This window comes from Haemaphysalis longicornis, unplaced genomic scaffold (genome assembly GCF_048455015.1).
Source record: "Haemaphysalis longicornis isolate Haplotype H1 unplaced genomic scaffold, Haemaphysalis longicornis Haplotype H1 scaffold_1, whole genome shotgun sequence".
In the NCBI taxonomy this organism is placed as follows: Eukaryota; Metazoa; Arthropoda; class Arachnida; order Ixodida; family Ixodidae; genus Haemaphysalis; species Haemaphysalis longicornis.
In genome coordinates, this window is record NW_027526203.1 from 379,958,430 (window position 1) to 379,982,843 (window position 24,414).

General features: G+C 46.3%; 1 protein-coding gene across 2 annotated transcripts; it reads right to left on the reverse strand.

The window, feature by feature from the left end:
- Nucleotides 1–3,722: 3,722 nt before the first annotated feature.
- Nucleotides 3,723–23,723, reverse strand: LOC144155179 (F-box and leucine-rich repeat protein 13-like). 2 transcript variants are annotated; one of them, XM_077686470.1, is made up of 3 exons: nt 23,608–23,723; nt 9,058–10,536; nt 3,723–3,989 (listed from the first exon to the last, which is right to left on the reverse strand). In XM_077686470.1, the coding sequence occupies exons 2-3, from the start codon at nt 10,426–10,428 to the stop codon at nt 3,762–3,764; spliced, it is 1,599 nt and encodes a 532-aa protein (XP_077542596.1). In that variant the 5' UTR covers nt 10,429–10,536; nt 23,608–23,723; the 3' UTR covers nt 3,723–3,761. The 2 variants fall into 2 exon arrangements, with proteins under 2 accessions (XP_077542596.1, XP_077542595.1); XM_077686469.1 differs by lacking the exon at nt 23,608–23,723 and adding an exon at nt 15,058–15,363.
- Nucleotides 23,724–24,414: the final 691 nt, after the last annotated feature.

The following is a 24,414-nucleotide window of genomic DNA, read 5'->3' on the forward strand; positions in this document are numbered from 1 at the left end:
AAGTTGATCTTGTGTGGAAGAGAAAAGCCCCGAATGATTGTGCATTATAAACAGAGGGGTAGTCGAACCGTTTTGTCGTGAACTGGTTACTGTAATTTATTTTTTTGATACAGTTTCGATACGAGCGGTCTGAAAAAATGACAGTTCAAGTTTGGGTTCAATTCCCGCATAAATACTGATCCAATTTCAGTATTCCGTTCAGCTTCAGTTTAGTTTAGTTTAGAATGTTCAGTTAGTGACAGCCGAAGTCACTAATAGCTGCCACTGGAGGAAAAGACAATTACAGGCACAATTTGTCTCCAGTTTACATGTGAAACATTTGTTGGCATGGGAGAATTACTGTGCAAGTGTGCAGTGGTTGCTACGGAATGTGAGCAGGGCATGTGCAGGAGTGCATGTGTGGAGCTTGTTAAACTAAAGGCAGCTGTTGTAAGGTATTCAAGTGCACTTGCACTAAAAGGCCAGACAGCCAGGTCTGAGAAACTGGGATCGGTGACCAAAGAACATTTTTTTCACTGCAACACGACACCTTCCCTGATCGTCAGCAATTTTCTCCTCCTCAAAAAAATATGCAGTGAACTTTTGCAAAGGAGACAAAATTCTGCAGTTTTGTGCTGCTGGCACCACTGTTAAACGTTAGCTGCATTGTAGTTCCAGTGTTGTGTGTGCTCTCTCTCTCTCTGACATTGGTGGAGAGGGCAGAAGAAGCGGCCCCTGCCAATTGACTCCTAGAAAACAAGTATGTCTACTCCCCCTCAACTATTGCTCGTGCGCTTCAGTTCAGTGAACTCATTTTGGTATAGAAGTGTATGGGAATGTCGTTTGCCGTTCTTCACAGTGAGAACTGTATGAGGTAACTTGTCGGAAAAATGATTGTTAAAATGCAGTAAACGACATCTGCTGCGTCAGTGCCTAGTGTGATTCCTAGTCTTCTCTCTTTTTGAAGTAGCAGAGCTGAGTAGTTACACTGCCCGTTTCATTAATAGAGTTATGGTCTACGCAAATGAGGGACACGCACACAACACTGGTCTAAGAACGCACAAGATGAAAATGCTGGTTGTAGGTTTGCACGGCACAGGGTTGGCGTCCGGCATGGTGTGGCACAGTTCTCTGAGGTTGAAGACCTTGGGACAGCGTTGGTTTCACACTTCTTGAGACCACTACACTACACTGCAGTGGACTGTCATCCACTGTGCGAGTTCTGCGTTTGTGTGGGTGTCATCGTCATCAGCCTTTTTATGTCCACTGCAGGATGACAATCGCACCAACCGCTTCTATCGTGCACCTGCCCTCAAATTTTATTTCTTCCCTCCATCGAGTTGTCTGCATTTTCCAGCATTCAGTAGAATAGAGAATAGCCTCATTCTTTCTTTTTTTTGTTGTTCATCGCTCGCCCTTTAAATACAGTTTTAAAGTCAAAATTTTAATCTGAAGTTGGGAGCGATTCCCGTGTTTTGCAAAGTTTAAGCAGGCGTTTGTGATTCACAATTTATCAGACATTCCGAGTACTGGTGCACAAACACATGATGCAGTGCAGAATTCGTTTGTTCTATACGCATTTGCCAAAGAACCCTCGGACTCTATGAACCATAGAGTTAGTATGAAACTGTGCTATGAACCTGGTTAACGCCTTAAGAAATCCAAGCTGTCTGGGCAGTGAACAGCCCGGAATGGCTGTTCACTGCGCCCTAGGGCCCTATTCTCGACTGCATAAATTGGCTTTAAACTTTGGTCACGTGCTTTGACATTTCATGACACTCATTTTGACGTTTCATGACACTGGCACCAATTCTAAAGTTTGCCTTATTTCTCTTTCCTACATGGTTGGTGGGAACGCTTACATCACACATTGTGCAGCAGGGGCAGTTTCGCATGAAGCGCGGTTTTGACTGCTTAGTCAGCGTTCATGGAGCATACAAATAGCGTGCCGCATTTTGGTTTTATGTTTGGCAATAAAAAAATACTTCGGCGTAACAGCAACATAAGAGGGCAGTAGGGACCATAGTACAATCTTCTCCATGACAAAGGGAACCCAATGCATGGCATTTGTCCACACTCCTAGTAAGCTGGTGGGGCACATGATCAAACACAAACGAAAAATAAAAAAGAAAACTGACGATTTATTCATTGCTGCGCTGATTGGAGTCGAGCTGGACGAATGAGTGAATTGGCGGCATCGGTACGCTCCGCGGTTATCAGGCGCAGCGCTAAATTGCCCTTACTGCGTCATAGAACCGATAATCACGGCCGTCCTTTTCTGTGATCAAACTGACTGTTTTATTCATTACTGCGCTGATTGGAGTTGAGTTGGTCCTTTTCTGTGATCAAACTGACTGTTTTATTCATTACTGCGCTGATTGGAGTTGAGTTGGACGAATGAGAATTGGCGGCATCGGTAAGGTGTCGGCACCCCACGCCAAACAGTTTCGCCCCCCCCCCCCTCTCTCTCTCTATCTCTCTCTCTCTCTCAAACTCTCAAAAAAAGAAAAAAAAAACCTCATCGCGGCATCGACACGCTCCGCGGTTATCAGGCGCAGCGCTTCGTTGTCCTTACTGCGTCATAGAACCGATAAGCACGGCCGTCTTTTTCTGTGATCACGCCATAAACTTGTAACATAGCAGCAGAGACGATAGCGTGGCGGCGGTGACGGCCGGGAAGGTGATAATTCAACAAAGCTTGCGTTGAAGCAGAGCGCTCAACTATGTTACTAAAAGCGATTGAAAGAAATAAAAAGGAACTGTAAAAAAGATTGTGTGATGTTCTTTAGCTCAACATCCGCCTTTGATCAACGTTACTTGATCGCTTTGTGGTGTTGACGCCAATTTTAACCTGATGAAATGTGTTTCCCTTGCCAGCCTAAGTTGCCGTCCTAATTTTTACAATAGATTCCAAGTCTTTTTATATTTTCCTTGTACAATATTTCATACCTTGGTTGTGATCTTTATGAGGGGAGCGTCAAATTACACTGCATGTCGTCATAGGGCCCTAGCTTGCATTGCAGTTTAACATTTAAAAATACTAATTAATGAACAGTTGTAGTCCATGTGTTTTGTCCTTGCTGTGTGTGCACAATTGGTGTATTGTTGCTCCCATGAACTATGAAACTTGTGGATAAGTGACAGCCACAAGCAGTGAAATCGGCGTGGAAATTTGTGCGAAACGCGTTGTGCGCAACCCACTCCACTTTACTTCCCCATCGCTGCGCCACTCTTATTCCCCTCGCCCTCACTCACATTTTCTTCGCTCGCTTCCCATGCAGTTGGCATTTGCATTGCGCTGGCCTTCACGATTCCGGCATGCGTCCTGTGCCCACCCGAACCAGAGGGAGTGACGCGGACACGCGCTCAGGTGGCGCTGTTTCGCGTGTTCGCGGAAAGGGGCGCATCTGATTTACCGCAATGCCGCGCTCGCTCTGATGTATAACTCGGATGCTGTACTCGTATGCGTGTGCAGGCAGAGAAAGGTGCTCTGATCCGTTTCGTCGAAATTTCACGTGCATTTTATTGCAGTCTGTGGAACTGAATTGTAAAAAGTAATGCTTTAGATGCAACCTACTGCAACAAGGAATAGGATAATAATCATTTGAACGCGTGGATAGTTGTGGACTGCGCGGTCGACCGGTTACCCGTTTGTCGGGTTGAAGTGTCGCGGTGTTCTGAAAGGTCGTGGTATGTTTCTTCAGAGCCGTGGGCTTTCAGTGACACGAACGTAGCCAAAGAAAGAAACGAAATGGCACAAGGCCAGTTTAGTCGAGGGGCAGTTAATAAGCGTCCACACTGTACACCAATTCCAGGTCCGGCCGCTGTAGCAACAGCCACTGTAAGACATTCAGTGTCACCATACAAAATCTCACATTCACGTATTTGAGTGACTGGCATGAAACAGCGTCGCGCAACGCTTGGTCCGTGATTTTCCTGCAGCCTTGTACGCTGACGTGGTGCAGCCTTGACAGCAGGTCAAATGCCAGCTTGAGCGCGCCGTCGTCCAGCTGGAAGAGAGGAATCAGGATTAGCTCTTTTTACGCCAGTTTCCAGAACTCAGACGGAGCTGCTTGAAACTACTGCTGCACGCGCACTTTGTCAGTGCCTCCGTCAAAGTTTTCCTTTTCCGTGATATTTTCTTTTGACAACAAAAAAGAAAGCGTGGAGGGTGTTAAAAATTTATGTAAATCTTCTAGCCCTACTGGGGGCTAATGGTATCCTCTTGAAGCCTGGCATATAAAGTCGTACCCTTTTCCATGGCAGTCTATCTTAAAAGCCGAAGACTTGTGGGGGACCTCAAGGCTAGAAAACCGATGAATATTTTTCGTGCATTCCTGCGCAACGCTCTTGATTTTTAAAGTCTACGGCGCCAACTATTGTAACCTCACTAAAAAATGCTGGTGCACCTAGAATCGTTCTGGTTGCCGAGAATCAATGTTGCCGAGGACAGACAGTGGTTTCAGCGCTTCAGCGTTGCCAAATAGGACCAAAGGCTGTTGTTCAGGGCTAATTTCGAGCTCCCAGCCTGACATCCCATAAATATCGTGCTCAATACTGGAAGACGTCCTCATCCACACAGAAGACAGATGTTTGTCAAGACCATCCCGAGGGCATGGAACAGAACTTTGAGGTAATCTTTGCTTTAACAACTAAATATTTTAATAATTGTAATTTATTTCAGATAACTGCTTTTATCCACTCCAAACATCTTACGCAATAAAATTATTAATCGAAGTGTTTGTTTTGTTGAGGGAAAAACTTCCTGCAGCAGGTAGCAATATAACATCCTTCGGAAGTTCGCAGTGCAAGTCCGTGCACATTTACCTTTAGCGCCAGAAGGACCTTATACCTAAGTTACATGCGGCGAGCTCATAGCCGTCCTGTTTTCAATGACTGAACACGCAGGGATACGCCCTAGCGCACTTTTCAGTATGCGTGTACGCCGACTTCATCGATACCATTTGTACCATATGACTCACAAAAAACTACACTTCACGCTGCCGGGACGGTAAGAAGCCTCAAGCCGCCGGTGTAGAACTGGTCAAAACTAGCATGCCAGATGGACTCCTGGACGTGCCGGAATGCAAAGCAGCCAGGAGGCCCGCAGAATCGCTCTCTTCTATCAGCGCCGAATTTGGTACACCGCGAGTTGGAGGTCGACTTTCACAAAAAGGACGCGGAAGCCATGGCGAGGGACGACCGGAAACCTGCCCTTATGCGCCTGGCATCTGCCCTTCCGACAAATTAGCGATACTGCATACCAGGTGGGTTCCTGTTCATACCGGTTTTCAACCCCAACGAGTCAACCCTGACGTGTGGTTCGTGCGCTTTTACATGCGCGGCATCCAGGGCCGTACCCAGAGGGGGGGTTTGGGGGTTCGAACCCCTCCCGAAATCTTTTCCAGGCAGCACGTAAACAATACTTGCTGTTGCTTTCAGCAAAACTACCCCCTTCCCAAAAAAAATTCTGGGTACGGCCCTGGCGGCATCCTTATCCAAGCCACTGCAATATAACGTCCGGATCACGGCGGCCTTCGCGAAATGAGGCGGACCACCCTTGCCTCTCAGGCACGTTATGTCCGGCACGCCATGGGGCTAAGAAAAAAATCGTTTCGCTTCTCGGTGGACGAAGCTTTCGGGATCGCGGCTTGGCCATGGGTGGCATGGAATCGATTGAAACTCTGTTGACAGAATCGATGCTGTCGTGCCGCCAGAACACCGATGTCCGGGCGCGTGGGACCGAAGTGCCACATTGCGAGAAACAACGCTGGCAGCCGGCGCTGAACGTTGCATCGCATTGAATGATCGTTTGTTACCTTCTCCTTTAATGCTGTCTGCAGGGCTTGGGTGAAAGCACATTTTCGATATTCAATACAGTAGCCTCAAAATGAAATGCTAGCAGATTAATTCGCTGGCAAGCATACGACGGTTTGGGCAAAAAGCTTGCCCACTTCCTGGCGGCACCACTGCAGTGGCAGAGCCGACGCAAGGACGTCGCAGTCGTGTCGAAATCTGCAGCCTGAATACGAAATAATAAGGAAGGAAAAACAGAAACACTGTACTACGAATAGGGGTGTATAGCGCCCACATACCGAGAAATACCACGTTGAATATTTCTACACAATGCCCCCCCCCCCCCCCCCCCTTCTCTCTAAGTAAAAAAGACCCCTCTGCCCAGAGCCCCTTAAAGTCGTTTTATGAAAAAAGCCAAAAAATTACGGCGAATGGGCAAAAATCACATCAAATTTAGAACGCTAGTCGTAACCCCCATATGTGTCGCACCGGCAAGAAATCGGAGGAGAATTTGTATCTGTAAGAAAGTATCTCGTCCTTTCCCAGAAGCTGCTAATTTCGGGTATGTCAAGCGACTAGTATAGCTATAGGATTAGCTCTGCCGCATTTTACCATCTGTACGAAAGCTAGCGCTTGCTCAGAAATGCGAACACTGGGTGCTCCAGCGAGACATCGCGTTGTTCCGCGCTATTGCCAACATAGAAGACGGCACGCCGAAAGGCTCTATGAGGCCCGCTTTACCGCCCGGTTATCACGGCAGTACACTTAAATGGTCATAAATACACCAGAAAATGGAGGGGAATGCAGTCGTACGGTAGCTGAATTAGCAAAGCATCAAACGTGTTATCCGAAGTTTGTCGGTCCAGAATTTCGGATTGACAACCAGGCAGGCACGTTTTTCGCCACCTTCTATCCTAACAAAATTCCTACCTTAATTTAAAACAGATCCAAACTGCTACTTCCCTTGTGCCCTCACTGGTGTTCTAGACTTTTTTTCCCTCTCTGGGATATCGCCATGGCTAACGCAAAGGGCATGTTGTCGATGATGAAACAGCGGCTGCGTTTCACTTCGCTTCTCACTGAAGTGTGGAGCCATTCGAGGAGAGCGATCATCATCAAAACGTGGAAGCGCACAGCAACTACTTCGGCAACAGCGGCAACAGCGGCCCATGCTTCTAGCATTACGGACATCCCCACAACTAACATTGAAGTTTGGCGTGGCAGAGCGAAACGAATCAATTTACACCATCTGGGGTTCTGTACCATGCGCTCAGTCATGGACACGTTACCAGTAAAAAGTAACAGTGTTACAGTTACCTTAGCCAAAAAAGTAACTCTTACAGTTACAGTTACTGAGTTGTGAATAGTAGCTTGTTACAGTTACTGTGAGAAAGTAACGTCGCTACTTTTTCGTTAGTGTATAAAACTATGTAATAGATCACAAACCAAGTGATGTCGTCTATTTTATGGAAACGTACGAAGGCATGCGGGTATATTGAAAACTGGACATGGTAAAACCATAGACAAGGACCCTATATATACAAGGGGGCAAACTCAAGCCCAACACCAACAGTCTTTGTGTACGCCTCATCTTGTTGCAACTTTTTCGATGATGCACCCTCGGTGTCGGGAAATTTATTTACAAAAATCATTGTAACTTATAAGATGAGTTGTTTCTCGAAGTTGACATCCGTGATCTTCCCTCTTTTCAGAGGTCTAATAGCCAGTTCCTTTTTTTTTTCTTGTTTCCGCCCTGCTCAAGACGAAGGAAAAGTTTTAAGAAATCACCTTAAAGACCGACCTATGTCCTCGGTCTTCTGCAGAGAAAGTAATCCTTTGAGCGTTGTCCTCTCGGGGAGAGGAGCCGTATTGTGGAAAGGTGCAAGGTGAAGGGATTACGCGAAAGAAGATAGCCCGAAAAAATGGAAAGCGTAAACAGTATGTCGGCCTTTAAAGGTAGTTGATGTTATAGAAAAGGGAAGTAACTGTAACGGTGTTTCCTGGTAAAGTTATTTACTGTATAAAAAGTAACAGGTTTCTCTGACTTAAAAGTAACTATAGTTACAAGTTATTGAAAAAGTAACTAGCTATACCGGTGACGCGTTACTGCCCAAGACTGCATGCACTGAAATCTCGCTCGCACGGGCGTTTTGGTTTTTCACGTCCACCAGCAAAATGGCCTCCGCTGCCCGGATCGAACCCCCGTTCTTGTGCTCGAGCCGCCGCGGCGGGTAACTAACAAGATGGACCATGATAACCAGCGTCCTCGAAAGTAACTTATGTCTGTGTCAGACATCTAAAGGACTGCCACTTTCTTTTTTCAGTTTAGCAACGTCTGCTTCCGCAATTTCCTGTGTGAATTCACCTCTTGCAAAGTAATTGGTTAGAAGAACCTGTAAAGTCGATCGTGGTGTGAAGCTAGCGCGGTGTGTCTACGATCCTAGAGGGAGCATATAAAGTATATACGATCCGTGCTTTGAACGCTACGTTAATGTACAAACGAATTGCCGACTCGCTGGAACCGCCAAGTACGTGAAACAGGTAAACAATAAAGAGCTATAGCAAAGCGGAGAAGCGGTCCCCGTACGGCGCCCAATGCACGGTCAAAGTTTCTGCGCATGCGCACAAGCAGTTTCGCCGCCTCTGCGCACGCGCAGTGGCCCGTACCGGGATCGTCTCTCCGCTCTGCTGCAACTCTACATGTATACCAACGGCGAGCGCACAGAGGGGGGCGCCAAGTCTCCCTATACCTTCACTAAGTGGGATTTGTCCTGTCATTGTTTAGGTTGGAGGTTTATGGCTATGCAGGCTTTTGACGATAATGGCGGCCGAAGAGCACTGATGTTGCAGAATTCCAAGAGCTGTTTACTGCCCACCTTTACCCCCGGGGGCGAAAGGCAGGCACGATCACTTTATGGTCATGCTTGCATCCATTGCGAGGCTTGTTTCCTTTCGCACTAGACCTAGGCGGTTATTTGGGCTAGTTCATGCAGGATCACGATCACTCGAAACAGCGCTACTAAATATTTCAAGAAAAGACAGCGTGTTGTCTTTCCTTGTCCTGCTTTGTAGCGCTGTTCTTAATTAACGTTACCAATTCCTACGAAGGCCATTTCTAAAGACGGGGAAGGAGAGAGAGGGGGTGCGCTGCGGCAAAACATCGCTCCTCTAATGGACAACCGCGCGCACATGTCTATACACACAGTTTGCCAACACACATCCACTGGGGTAAGAGTGGCCACGTTGAAGCAGTTGTATCTGCCAAAATGCTTTGACGCATACCTGTGCGCAGTATCCCATCACTAGCTTGGTCAAGCTAGGGACGTGCCTGGCGATATGCTCCAAGGCTACAGATGTAAGCAGCTCGCAGTGACTGATGTCCAGGGAGGTAAGTTCTCGGAAAGAAATAGCGGCCACCACTCCGTCGTCGGACAGCTGCTGGCAGCCATTAATGCTGAGTTCCCTCAGCCCGACCAGACAGGCCAAGGAGGTGCGTCCGCGCTGTTCGGAACTGCTCGGACAAGATAAAGCCGCGTTGGTTAGCCTTGGACAACGTGCCATCCGAAGAACTTGAAGGCGCCGCAGGCTGGTCCAGATTGTGCACACAGAGTCGTCAGTCAACAGCTCTGCCTGGGACACATCGAGCAACTCAAGCGTTGGCATTTGCTCGGCCAGGCACCTCACCACCGCATCGCTTACGTTACAAGAACTGATGTCTAGCTCTCTAATTGCCTGCCATGGGCGAGAAGAGAATAACTCGACCATTATTTCTTCGTCACTGTTACCACAGTTTGCAAAACTGGCACACCGCAAGTTCCCAAGCTGTGCGAGCCGCCCGAACCTGGCTGAAGATATTCCTGTGCAGTTTGAGATATTCAGCTTTTCGAGGTGCTTAAGGTTTTCGCAAATTACGTCCAGGCAGTTGTTCTTCAGTTGTTTGTTAGCGCTTAGGTTCAAGCACTTGAGTTTTACCGCGTTGTAGCACAGGGCCTTGACGCCCTCGAAGCCAAGTTGCGGGCATGATGCCGCATGAAGCTCCTCCAGCGTACAGGCGAATGTCGCCGACACTTGGGCAACACACTTGTTGTCGATCATCGTCCGGCTCAAGTTGAGCACTCTCAGCGCTGCTTCACTGATGAGGAGGCTCTGCAGGACCTTCTGAAATGTCGTGACGAGCGGGCTGCGAAATACTTCAGGTGGATAGAAGCGGCGTTCAATCGCTGGGTGCACACACAGCACACATCCTTGCAGCGAGAGGGAGTGCAGGCCGCTCACCAAAGTGGCCAGTCGGTGGAATGCTGCGTCGGTCAGGTTCGCATTGTCCGACAAGTCGAGCGTCTTGACGCGAGACAAAGTGTGCCGAAGCACATCCTCTTTACTACTCAACAGCGACAGCGACGGTGAAAACCTGTACCAATCTACAATCGCCAAGTGCTCCAGGTTTGGACATCTTAAAAGTACCGCAGCAAGTTCGTCCTCATCAAAGTCGCAGTGCCTGACGTCCAGTCGTTTGAGAGTCAGCCCAATGTGTTCCCAGAATTCGGCATCCGGGTGCAGTCGGGCATTGTTTAAGGACAAGTAGTTCGCCGTTACAACGGATTTTGTAAACGCTTCCATGTTCTCCCTGACATTTTTCTCCCATTTGATGACCATGTCTCCGTAGATACGGCTGTCAGTTGCCAACTTGTGCCAGCTTTTGCAAGCAAGGCCGGCTGTAAGTCTGTCGGCCACTCCAAGAAACGAGAAGATCCGGCATAACACCTGCGTGGAAAAAATGAACGTCACTGTCATTTTTATTCTACGTATATACCGTTAAAATGTATACAGAATTCGTTCTCTAGCATTCGATCAGCCACCGGCATAAATGTGGGGGTTGCAGTTTTAGTGGCAAGAAATCGTTATCTCGTTCACTCTTTTTTAAGATGCCAAGAGCGATTAATTTATAGTTTCTGGCTATTTGGTGACAACCGCTGGGTGTTAACTTTGCAACCACCATGATGCGAAATCAGCTGTGCATGTAAGCAAAAGTATATTCACGCTATGCACAAAACCCTACAGCTATCCACAGCCTGGATCGGTAGTTCTCTGATAGTATACCCGAATTTCACAATTTCTGGCTAATTTTCACCTGCGCAACAAGAACGTTGGGCAATCGGCTGAAATAAAATATTCCCATCACCAATTCAGTAATTTATGGTATCCGAATTTCGAATTCGGATACCGATTTTTTTTTTTTTTTGATACTGATCTTTAAGTCAGGAGGAACATAATATTTAAAAACCTATCTCAACAGCGTTGTCTTCTCTATTAAATAAGAGAAAGAAAGAGAGCGAGTGAAAGAAAGGCAGAAAGAACGAAACGAAGATAGAGAGAAAGAAGAATAAAATAAATGCTTCAAACGTTCATTTAAATGGATACAGGTTTGACGTCTAGAACTATATAAGCTATTTCCCGGGTTATTGCGGCCAATGCGCAAACATTTCGTCACGAGAAGAGGGCGTTATACATATAGTCGCCGTTCTAACAAGTGGCGAGAATGAAGGGGTATAAAGTAAATGTGAACCAACTTTCTTCGACGCATTTATCACTGGCCATCTTTATGAAAGCTTTGCACGCGCTCTTCGTGCCTTTATCAATGCCTATATTCTCAAACAGTTGCGCACTTATGCGCTCTTGTTATCGACATGCCTGTATCGGTGTCGACATCCTCAAACAGTTTACATTAGCCCATTACATTACAACCGATACCAGTACTTCTAGTTGTGGTTTTACGCGCCAAAGCTAAACCTCTGCTATGAGGTGGGGTGGAGTATAGGGCTACTGATTAATTTAAACAATCTTGAGATCTTTATAGAGTGCTCCCAAGTACCGTAAACATGGGCGTTTTTACCTTGCTACTTTACCGGCACACACACACACACACACAAACTACTTTCGCATCCTAGCCTTGACGAGCCACACAGATGTAGAGAATTTTTGGAGTCTGCTACTCGACCAGGAAGAAGATGCTCAATGACAAGTCATCGGTCGCGCCCTGTCCACCGCCGCGTCCCAAGGGATCGATGATTGGGGGTCCAGGCAAAAGCCTCTGCCACCGTCATGTAACTGACGGGCGGAAATAAAACCACTTTCATCTCTCTTCGCGGTCGTGAAGCGAACCCATTATAGAAGTGGTTCCATGACGCTGAGGGTAGGTTTTGAACCCCCGTATTTATATTCGCAACCCCAATTTACATATGGGTCATTACAAAACCGTATAGTTTCTCACAAAATACACTAGAGATGACTTGCCCCAAGGCCTTCCGTGCTAGCATGGGAGATATATAGAAGAGGGAATATTTTTGACTTAGCTTCGTAACTAGCTTGGCTTATACCGTTTTCGTTGGTGTGCAAATACGACAAGTGCAAAAAACGCCGAGAAAAGTGTTCGGTTATATCACTAGGGAAAAACAACAATAAACCACTATAGAAATAAACCACTATAGAAATATAGAACTAAAGTACTTTTTTTGCGCAAGAAGATTACCTGAGCATCTTTCGTCTGCGATTAGTATGCAGTTCGCTCATACCAAGCCGGTCATTACTCGTTGCCTTAATTTTTGCGAAAACCTGACAATATTTTTTATCGTTTCACTGTTATTTTAAAGGAATAAATTATTGCGGTATGCTAAGTTGACGGCGCATGCTACCCTATCGAGAGCAACAGCAGACGAACTGCAAGCCAGTTAATTTGGGTTGACCACGAATGCTGACGCTTTCTCGTTCATACATATGCAGCTTTTGGTGAGTGATTGATAATCGTTTGGTGAGTGATTGGTGATTGATAATCGTTTTTAAGTTAATGGTAAAAGGGTTAAAAACTAGCATCTGGGTTTTCGCGGGGGTCAAATTTCTTCGTAACTGCCGGCTTGATCCGACGGAACCACAGACGAATCGCAGACAAAAATGTTCACTTAATCCTCCATGTCAAAGGTTAAAAAAGGAAAAACAAGTATCATTCCAGTTTAGTTCTACAGCGTATCTTCATTTCGTACCGATGTAAACACAAACTTTTCTTCGCAGCAACTTACTATTCTATAGTCACTAAAACGTTCAAAGTCAGGCCAGTGGAGATAGTCCAGATCTTGCTCTTCCTGTATGATTCGCATGCTAGCATGGGATCCTCCACCGAGAGCTTGCTCGTGGACTATAGTTGGTGCATGTTAACTTTGAATACACTACGCTGATGTAGTTTACGAGCACTAAAGACCGAAGAAACGCATGATGCATGCACACGAAAGCGCACGTGTGCGTGCATCGCCTGTTTCTTCGGTCTCGGATCTTTCACCGTTTTTTTTTTTTTTTTGAAGCATGTACATCGTCCACATGCTAAAACGAGGGGTCCACATAATCATACAGATGGTTTGCACATTTCCGGAGGCAGAATTTAAGTACGCCAGGGTGAAATTTCTCTTGTGCATTCGCGACGCATTAAGAATGAAGAATGGGGCTCGGACAAGGATCGAGTAGGACGATAGGCTCTAATATTGGGTGGGGACTTCTTTGGTTTTATAAAGTTATATTCCAAATATGCAAAGTACTAACACTTGTGTTTCAATCTGGAAGAAAGAGGGTTTATGTAACTGCAAAAGGGACCCAGCAACACTGTGTCATTCTTTGGAAGCACTGCAAACGGCAATGCTTGAATTGCTGGCCGCAAGAGATACGCCTTCCAGTTTCTGCTTTGCTTTTAGTGCGATTTTCTTCAAAGTGGCTGTAGAATGCGTTTATTGCTGCAATTGAAATGAATCCAACCAATAGCCGCGACATCGTTCGAGAGACGTCCTTTTAGCGCGAAAGCAACGAGAAGACCGACAGAGAAGCATTTTCTGAGTGAGTTAACTGATGGGCGTAGAGCAATATTTTTTGGCTGAGGTACTTTGTGACCCCCTGTTCAAAGTACTGGATGCGCTTATTAACTACGTTCTGAAAGCATTTCAGATCTATAAAAAAGTTCAAAAAAAGTGTTGCAGGGTCCTTTTATTGTATGTTTCGAGCGACGTCCACGTTTATAATTTGAGGGGAGAGTTTCAGGCTACAAATGATGCAAATGGCGTGAGGAAGGGGTGTTAACCCCCCACCGCGAAAAGTTCAAGAGTGCCTTCCTGTATACCAATTTGCCTATTCGCCAATCCTATACACGCCAGGGAAACTGCTGCAAGAAACATTCGTTTAAAATGGTTATACGATAAAAAGAGGCCCCACGTGTTCTAGAAGCGATATGGAAATCTGGGCAAGGGCGACCTGGCACGTCTGCACTGTGCAAACAAGCGTTGAATCTTGAAGGCTCCCATTTTAGCGTTATGCCGCTGACTGGCGAGGTGTACCAATTCCAGCTTTTGTGGTTGGCATGCGAGAGATCATTATAATTTATGGCAATAGTTTTAAGGATAATTTAAGATTAATACACGTACACTGAGCTAATTCCAAATAAAGAACTGGCGATGTCTGACCGACAAGCTGCGTTTCTTCCTTTCATATTGGTACGGAGCAAATCGGAAGACCCGTTCGGGGTGATGCGAACGGCTAGCGCTAGGAAGACGAGCGAAGACGACGACGCGGTTGCAATTGTGCCTGCCCGGAGGAATCGACCAACCAGCCTGATCGACCGCCGCTATTCTGTGCCGCTACTACCGCTTTATAATCTGTGCATACTATAAACAAACCGTGCAACACTTTTTCCAACTTTTCTCTAAATCTTAAAGTCTTTCAGACTAGTCAACAAACGCATTCAGTACTTACAATAGGGGGTCACGAAGCACCTCAGCCAAAAAATTACTGATCTAGGCCCATCAGATAACTTAAAAACTTGCTCAAAAGATTTTCATCTCTTTCCCGGTATTGACGTTCTTCGAGCGCTTGAATTGCGTCATTAGAGTGGTGTAGCGGCTATTGGCCGTCTTCCTTTCAGTTGCAGCAATAAACACATTCGGTAGCCACTTAAAAAAATCGCCACAGAAGCAAAGCAGAAACGGAAGGCAGATGAGATGCGACGAGCAAATCCCGCAGTGCGGCTTTGTGCTGGCGACAACTAAAGCTTTCACAGTGCTTCCAGGCCCGAAGGAAAGAGTGAAGGCGTTTATCGGAAGTGTTTCAGAGTCCCTTTAAATTACACTTACTCAACCTTTTATTATCTTACGCAGCCACCCAACGTATTGAATATAAACGACATAAAGCGTAATACTATCTACTCCCCCCCCCCCTCACCCACCCTCTCGTTTCTGTCTCCCTGTCAATACGAACCTCCGGCGGTAAAGTCTGGAATGCAGCGTCCATGGAGGCTGGGCTTCCCAGGAGAGTATGTTGAACACAGAACGAGGATATACAGGGACACTTGCTTGGAAACAGCGGTATTTTCTGTTACTGCACATGCTTCGCACAACCTCCATTGCAAATTAACATGACGACGGAACGTAAAAGCATCCCTCACTGCCGGCGCTGAGAAAGAGAAATTAGGACAACGGTCACGCGCAGCTGGAAGGCGGGCGAAAGCGTAGCCATCTTGCTGTGAGGCATGCGCTGCGCGGAGGCGGTCTGTCGGCTCTTGGCGTCGTGCCACGCCCAGTTTCCGGCGCAAGGGCGTTCTCTAGATTCCGTTGCGGTCGGCAATCTCTGACGCTGCCAGCGGCGCTGCTGACGCGGGAGCTCGCCACTGTTCAAATCCGGTCGTCAGTGGCGTAGCCAGATATTTATTTCAAAGGGGAAGGGGGGGGGGGGGGGTGTCTCCGCCCAAATTTGATATATATATATATATATATATATATATATATATATATATATATATATATATATATATAGCGAGTCAGAATAGTAGATGAGGGGCTCGTTGAAATAAGACAGAAATAAAGGTTGGAAGTCAAGAAAACCTCGGAAAGCAAAGGGGAGGATATGGTAGGTCATTGAAACAGATAAAGAATTTGGAAAGAAAGTGGAGAAAAAATGCCCGCCAGGTGGGATCCGAACCCACGACCTCCAGAATACCGGTCTGGTGCGATGACCACTACGCTACCGGCGGGGCTATTTTTCCCCTCCACTTTCTGGGGTATTTATGTCAATGTAATTTTATGACAATGTAAAAGGAAATAATAATAAAAAAACCGGCACTGCACAAGAATGCGTAATTGGCGAAGCTAAGGCAGTTAGTCGTTATAATATTCGATGTAGACCATTGTAAAAAAAAACTGAAGCGAGAACAAAAATAAATGGCCAAACGAAGCGAAAAGTCACCCTATTTGGCGCTTGATAGTCAAATCTGGCAAACCATCGCCCGTCGCAGGAAACTAAAAAAAAAAAAAAAATCCGGGCCATCTCTACTAACGTGAAACTTGGCGATGGGCGAAGCATGCAGTGGGCATCGCTGTTTCCCACAGCAAAATCGCTGCAAATGGGCAACGAGAGACAGAAGACGATTTTGTTTCAACTATGCAGATGTTTACATTTATTATATACAATCAGCAATCGCGTAGCTAATCCCAGCCAATATGCATAGTGTATTTCTTGGGATCCTCTTCCTGGTCCTAATGCTCCTGCTGTTGGTGAGGCTCCTGAGCATCCAAGTCGTAGATCGTGCCGAGTTCAGATAGAGGGGCATGCAGCTTTGCTGTAAAAGTCTCGTGTCTTTGAAGCACAAAGCGTCCCAGCGTGAGGCGCTGGAAAACGAGTGTCTCAGTGTGTTCTTTTAATACGCGTTTTTGTCCGCGGAGATGAAACGTTCTAGCGCGAGGCGTTGAAAAACGAGTGTACCGGTGTTTTAGTACCGTGACTAGACGAGACAACGACATGAGACGCCGACAGCCCGGGCCCCTAAGGTGCTTCACCCCTTAGACGTGTAAAGAATAAAAAATGAAGGGAGCTCACACTGGCGCGCAAGACTTGAAGGTAGCGAAGCTGTACGCAACCATCACGACGGTTTAAGTACACTATTGCAGCCATTTGCTCCTTCTTCGATGCCGCAATGACCATTGCTCAATGAGTGTTGCTATAATGTGAGCTCCCTTCATTTTTTTGGAAGCGATAATCCTTGGACGTCACATTGGAGGAGCGTACGCTATGACGTGTCTTTCTCGTTCCGAGCAAGTGTTGCCACGATTCCGGGGAACGCTTGAGTCTTTTTTTTTTTTTGGCCAATCTTGGCCAGTCTTCCTAAGTGGGTATGCTTGGCTTGCAAACGTGCGCCGGGGACGCTGGGCGGTCGCTGCGAGGCACGCACACACGATCGCTAGACATTTTCTTGTTTTTTTAACTGCCGGGCGGTCGCCGCAATCTTGACTAGTGGGTATTCTTGGCTTGAAAAACATGCGCCGGGGACGCTGGGCGATCGTCACGAGGCATGCACACATGAGCGTTTGGCATTTTCTTGGTTTTGTTAACTGCCGAGCGGTCGTCGCGAGGCCCGCGCTCGACATTTTATTGGTATTTTTAACTGCGGACTCAAAAAATTACTATTTGCTGCGCAGTTTCGCTGTTAAAAAAGCTATAGGGAATACATATAGGGAAGACAATGAATAAGTATAAGATAAATACAACTGGGCATAAAAAAATAACAGTTACTGATATGCATCAGTCAGCACAACTGACAAGGCAGACAGTACCGAATACACAGGTTCAGTTACGAGACTGAAAAAAAACTCGGAAAAAGAAAAAAAAAAAAAAACAAGCCAGAGCGATTGCACAGGTTCTAACTAGTAAGGCGTATGAACAAGCATTGATGTCCGGAGTTGTGATAATGGTTGTCCAATTCTTTTCGAAAAGATGCACGGTCAGTGCATGATACTATATTGTCGGGTAGCGAATTCCAAAGGGTTATTGCACTGGGAAACTATGAACTTGAGAATGCTGATGTTCGACCGGGTATGTGTGCTATTGGGTGGGTGTGATTTAGGCGCGAGACGTGTGGTGGCATGGTTTTAATAGTTCGTGCCTTGATTTCGGATGATAGTACGCCCCATGAAGGAGGCACAAACGGGCGATATGACGACGCGATACAAGTGAAGGAAGGGAAATGGACAGTTTTAAAGCTTTGTTTTTTCCCATTTGTTTTCCCATTCACTTTTATTTTCCTTGTTGCGAGCGGAATTAGCAGCTGTCCTTTTGTCTTTACAGTCTGTCGCTCCAGAGCTCCATGCTGTCAAAACGTAAACATGTTAAAACTAAAGGGAACCGATTTCACCGATAATTGGCTCTATGTTCCTAATGCATTGATTAAAGGCTCGCTTTTCTAAAAACAAACTTGCAAAAATATTTCAGTGCTCAAAAACTGAAGGTTAGGGTATATGGACTGACTGCAATCAGTCTGTTGCCAGAGTTCAAGGCTATTGATTTGATTGATTGATTGTGGGGTTTAACGCGCCGACGCAACGCAGGCGATGAGGCGCGCCGTAGTGGAGGGCTCCGGATTAATTTTGACCACCTGGGGATCTTTAACGTGCGCCGAAATCTCGTACACACGGGCGTTTTTGCTTTTCGCCTCCATCAAAAAAGCGGCCGCCGCGGCCGGGAATCGAACCCGCGACCTCGTGCTCAGCAGCGCAACGCCTTAGCTACTGAGCCACCGCGGCGGGTCAGAGTTCAAGGCTAACCTTGAGCCTTATTTCGGTGCTCAAAAACTGAAGGTTAGGGTATATGGACCGACTGCAATCAGTCTGTTGCCAGAGTTCAAGGCTAACCTTGAGCCTTCAGAATTAAACCTAAAACCTCTGGGCAAATTACATGTAATTCGCGAATTATATGTTGTTGTTGTTGATGATGATGATGATGAATTCAGGTTTTATGGCCGGCAAAGGCAAAGAGCGCCGTGACAATGGTGAATGAGAGGAGAACGATGTGTAATAAAAGACTATCTTAAAAATTTTCCAGCAGGATTGGTGTATAGGGCCGTATTAGAACAGTGAGTGCAGGTACCTAAGGTGTAGAGCCTCCGGTTCCGCCATCGTTTTGCAACACGTCATGAACACAGGTGAGGTTATGGACAGTAAGATATGTGTTTTTAAAAAATCTACATCTGCAAGGTAGCTAAAAACTCTTTTGTAAGAGAACATGGGATGGTCTGCAAGAAATAATGAAGGGTGCAAGGGAATATTATATGTGTAAACTTCCTTAAAGTGACGTTTTATTTCCCTGTTGCACATCTTACATTTAATAAGCATATGCGGGACAAATAGCTGCCCCCCACATCGATGACACTGGCTTGTTTGCATCAGTCAACAGGTACACTCTTAGTCAATTCCTGGTTATACGACCCGCATGCAGGCGGGCCGCCGCGTCAATTTAAAGCCGGCGGTTCAGGCGGCCTCGAGCGAAGCGGCCCGCCAAAAAACCGGCCCACCGAACACGCGGCCCGGCTTTTAAGCGGCCCTCTTGACGGCCGCCTAACCAGAGGGCCACCTAAACCCCGGCTGTGCACATGTGTTCGGCGGGCCGCTGGCAGTAATTTTTCTACGCGGCCCGTTATGCTAATCTATTCCCGCTTACGAAGCGGCCCCCAAATCATACGGCCCCTCAAATAAGCGGCCTTGTTGCTTTTCACAAAAAAGAAAAAAAATCCACTCTTGCCAGAATTGATTTTATCTGTTTTTTTTTTTGCTCGCATTGACAGGCCAGCGCCAGCACCCCGTGACGAAAGATCTAACATAAGTTACATCATGCGAGACATGTAAGCACATAGACGTAACCCTACGGAGAATCGAACCTGGGTCTACTACTACATATCAAGAGGCGGATATCATAACCACTGCGCCACGACCCACGCGCTGCTAGGGAGTGCAAACATGGGCTTATAAGTATTCTGCATGCATTTGTGCATCAACCTGGAGTCTTAAATAACACATTCGGCGGCAAGTTGATTTCTTTAGACCACCGTTTTTGAATCGCTCTACCAAAGAGGCATAATACTACGGTTTGCGGGAATTTAAGTACACTGGTACGAGCGGAAACCTTTTGTCGTGCTGTGTGCCCGTTCCAACAGTATGATGCGCCGTGCGGCGATTTATTCCATCGATGCAAACAGAATTGATAACAGTTATTCTGCCTTGTTAACAAAAATATTCTTGGCCATTGGCGGAAAGTGCCCCCTATGACAATGCTTGCAAATAACTATCACGTAAGGCACACTGTTGTACTGAAAATAAGAGCTGTCTCGTCACGAGTGGCACGTATACCAAGCAACAGATGGTGTACTGAATTTTTTCTGCTCGTAGTAGCTCTTCTGATGGTGTGGTTACATCGGTTACATGCCATGACCTTTGTTTTTGTAATGAGGGGGGGGGGGGGTGGTAAAATACGCATCTGGTAATGTAATGAAGCAATATTGAATCACTCACTCTACATAACATTGTGTCGCGACGCCTGCAGAATTGCTGCGCTGACGCCCAGGTAAGAGCCATCGGAAGGCCAGATACTGCGTTTTTCTTTTATGGATCGCGAGCACACAAAGAACATCTTAGCGTTTTCTCGCGCAGACCGGATAAGCACTCGGCCGTGTAACTTGTAATGCCCTGCATTTCCAGAAAAATGCAGGTTTCGCGGAAGTTCCACCTTTAATCGTTATAATGTCGTAAATGAAGATCATTGGTCAAACGAAATTTTGAGAAACAAAAAAAAATTAAGAAACATATAAAAATGACGGAAAATGCCAAACTGTATAACGCCCTGCATTTCCACAATAATGCAGATTTAGCGGAAATTCCGCTTTTAATCGTTATCATAGCGTAGATGGAGATAATTGGCCGAACAGAATTTTGAAAAACTAAAGAAGGAAAGTATAAAAATACGAAAAATGCTGAGCCTTGTAACGCCCTTCATTTACAAAAAATGCCGATTTGGCGCAAGTAACACCCGTGATCGTTATAATAGGGTAAATGGAGATAATTGGGCGGAGAGGACTTAGAAAAACCGAGAAAATTGGCTCTAAAAGACTCACACTCAAGAGAAGCGGTATAAGAATGCTGCGCATTAGTAGACAATTCTCTGAATTTCTGCAATTTTTTTAAGTGGCCTCATTTCATTCACGTTTCCATTATTAACGAGTTATATAATTGTACGCGGAAGCGCAAGGTCGCGGTTCAGCATTTTCAAGGCAGTTCACCTAAACCATAGCACTTGGGCATGAACGCACCCTTGTGCCTCGAAAGTTTAGACCATATAAAACAATGCCACAAATAAATGGGTTGCAATGGCTGCGATTGCCCTAAAACATTGTTAATTTGTGCCCTTCTGGAACATCTTCATGACCTCAGTTTTCATGCAATGAGGTTTTACCTTCATAATCTCAGTGTTTTGCCACCTGATTAATCAGGCCTCAATGCACATACCACGAAATAAAAAAACTCCATATATTCATAATGCCATGTTACAAGCAAAGCTGTAAAGAAAGTATCTGTATACCTTAAACCTATTCGGATATTGATGTGATAGTCTACCCATACAAGCTTGGGACACGAACAGAGAACTGAGTTGGGTATGTAAATGTTAAGTATTTTGTCACTCTCGAATTCATGAGCATGCATAAGTGTGAGATGAAAATTATATAAATGACACCATGTCGAAGGAACGATGTTTTCTTTTTATTTGTTATCCAAAATACAAATGTGAACACAAAACACTTATACTGAAATAACAAATACAAATATTAGCAGATTGCTCTTATGGAACACACAAATGAAAATCTTTTTTGTTGAAGAGCAAATAATGACCTCTCAAGATAAAATTATTGTTTTCATTAATGGAATTTTCAGCAGCTTGGGAGTATACTCGTTTTTCTGCAGGCTACTGACTGTATAACGCCCATCGTTTGGCCTAAAGCTCACGTGTATCTCATGTCCTTAATGTAATATATTATCAAACAAAGAAAAAAGTACATTCTCGATCCGGGCTTCAATTATGGTCCAGGTACAGGTGCCGTCAAAAGTAATTGGAGCACGGGAGCTGTGGCCGAGCCGCATAGGAGCGCCGTATAGCTGCACTGGCGGTAAACTACAGGAGCAGAACACGCATGCGTGCCTGCCGACGCAGATGGCCCTTCTATGAATCTCAACCCACTTCTTTTAACGCGGCTTCGAGCGTTGGTCGCGACTTACTGGTCTCAGCGTTGGCGCTGATAGCATACCCAGCTAAAAATATTAGAAAAAAAAATTGTCACTTCAGATCCCTGCGATTGCGACTCTTTTCCAGCAGCTCGCGTGCGCTGAAAGTGTGCGAACGACGCTGCCAGATACCGCCTCTACTATCAGCGCCATCGCTGAGACCAGTATGCTGGGAATAATGCTCGATGCCGCTTTAATAAGAGGTGGGTTGAGAAGTATAGACGGGCTATCACCGCGAGCAGCCGCGCATGCGTGTGCTGCTCCTTTTGTTTACCGCTGGTGCAGCTACACGGCGCTCCTATGCAGTTCGGCCACAGCTCCCGTGCTCCAATTACTTATGACGGCACCTGTACACCACTTCCGATGATGTAGATGGCCTTTGCAGAATCGCCCCAAGCAATCTTCGGCCCGGGAGCTACTGCTTCTGAAATTTCTTCGCACTGGAAGGGAAACAGCATTGTTAACTTCGACATGCTAAAAGGCGCACTAGACGGGGACACAAGAAAAGACAGTGACACGGGACGAGCGCTAACGACGATTAGCGCTCGTCCCGTGTCACTGTCTTTTCTTGTGTCCCCGTCTAGTGCGCCTTTTACCATGTCGAAGTCGTATCACCAACTAGCCCAAATTTCTGCCGCTGTAGTTTAAGCAATTATTTCTTACTGCTGGTAGATTCAAACGCTCACTAAAAGGACGTTTTTTCGGATACATAGGAAGGCCGAGCGCTTTTTCAGTGCAAAGGCGTGCGAGAAAACGTTGCCATAATTTCATTTGACACGTCCACTGCGCGTCGAAAAGAAACTCTGTTCGCTGTTACACGCGGAGGGTAATGTGCCCTAGTTTCTTTTTATGAAACAATTTCCACCAATAGTATGGGGCAAAACGTTTTATTAAAGATGGAACAAAAGTGCTAGCAATATCTTTTGCTAAAGCATAGGTAAACTGTGCGCACCGAGCAACAGCCAACGCATCTGTAACAGCATTAGAAGCCACCGCTTTGAGCGACCTCCACGCCAGCGACGCGCCGCGTTTATATTGCGCTGCCAATGCTATCATGTTTCTACAAACCGCGAGTTGACACTCCAGTCAGACGACTGCTGTGGCGAACACAACAAGATGGGGGCTGGTGTTACTCATGAATGTTGCTTCATGTGAAAACTTTACCACTTAAACGCACCGTAATGAAGTTTACAAATCGTCACAGAATCCTGCAGACTACTCAACGCGCCAGAAAAGTCACTAGCCGAAACGACGACCCGAAAACCTAGTTACGAGAAAACGCTACATAACTTTTTGCTACGCCTACCGAAAATGAGAAGCAGTGGCCATGGAATATTGAAAAATACAAAATTCAAACTGGGTTTTATGTGCCTTGACTTGGACAATGAAACGCGTGGAAAAATGCAATTTCTTTATGACACCACGGTACTCATTACGGCAAGGAAAGTACCTCACATGTGCAAGCGTTTTCATTTTTCGTCTGGATCCCATAACGGCCGCCGCACAGGGAAACCGAATCCTCCGTATAAAGCACGTCAAATTTACTGCACGGCCCCAGGTATCGGAGAACGGTTTTGGCGCGGGCTTCTTACGACGAAGAAAAAGGTATAATTTTGTGGTCCTTACTAGTTGTCTGCAAACACTAACTCTTACAGTCTGCGCCCCCCACCCCTCAAAAAAAAAAAAAAAAAAAACAAGAAATCCAGGGACTTACCTATCCTTTCGTGTTCAACCGGGCTATGCCCGCAATACACACACCAGCCGGCTTGACATGGCGCCGCTGCTTGGCTTGCGTGACTGTGCAAGGTAAACTGTGGCCCTAATAAACCCATCGCATTTGCATTTCTTTCCACTGTTACACCAACCTCGAAGCACGCATTTGATGTCAGCGGAAGCGAACGTGGTCAAGAAAGTGTGAACGCTCGGAACTAAGTATGAACTACACAAAGAACTACACAGTATGAACTACACAGAAGAGTCAAAGCGCGGGACCCCAACTTGCTCCGCGGTGAAATTCCTTGCACGTGCGCGATACAGACAAATCACCGCACCGCAACTCGCCGCGAGCGAACTTTTTTCCACTCCTACTGCGCATGTCCGCGCGAGATATTTTTGAATGTTTTTCGGCTTTCGCCGCGTCGTCGGGCGTGCGTCGTCGGCCACCGCAAAAGAAGCTCGCGGGCGATTGTGTGAGGAGGAATACGCGCATGCGCCGCAAGCCACACACATCGCTGGGAGCTTCACGATTGCCCCCCTTTTTTATTTTACTCCTGGCGTCAGGCTGTCTGCTAGTTTATAGCCGTGACATAGGCCGTTGGCGCAGCATATAAGCGTGATGCAACCACCTGAGGTTTTGTCACGGAAAAGAAGTCTATCAGAGCCTCTTATATCACGGTATTGATACTGCCCACCGCATATAAATAGGACTCCATCCGGGACGCGACTAATGGCGAATTCCATTGGGCGAACAGGAGCAAGTGGAGCGAGCAGCCAGAGCCGCACACGGGAGTAACGGGGACGT

Excerpts from the sequence above, each read along its gene's own strand:
- LOC144155179 (XM_077686469.1), bottom strand. The coding sequence starts at position 15,090 with ATGGACGCTGCATTCCAGACTTTACCGCCGGAG. Across the intron at positions 10,537-15,057 it reads TCCAGACTTTACCGCCGGAG|GTGTTATGCCGGATCTTCTC; the intron begins GTTCGTATTGAC and ends TTTTCCACGCAG. Across the intron at positions 3,990-9,057 it reads TGATGGGATACTGCGCACAG|CTGGACGACGGCGCGCTCAA; the intron begins GTATGCGTCAAA and ends CCTCTCTTCCAG.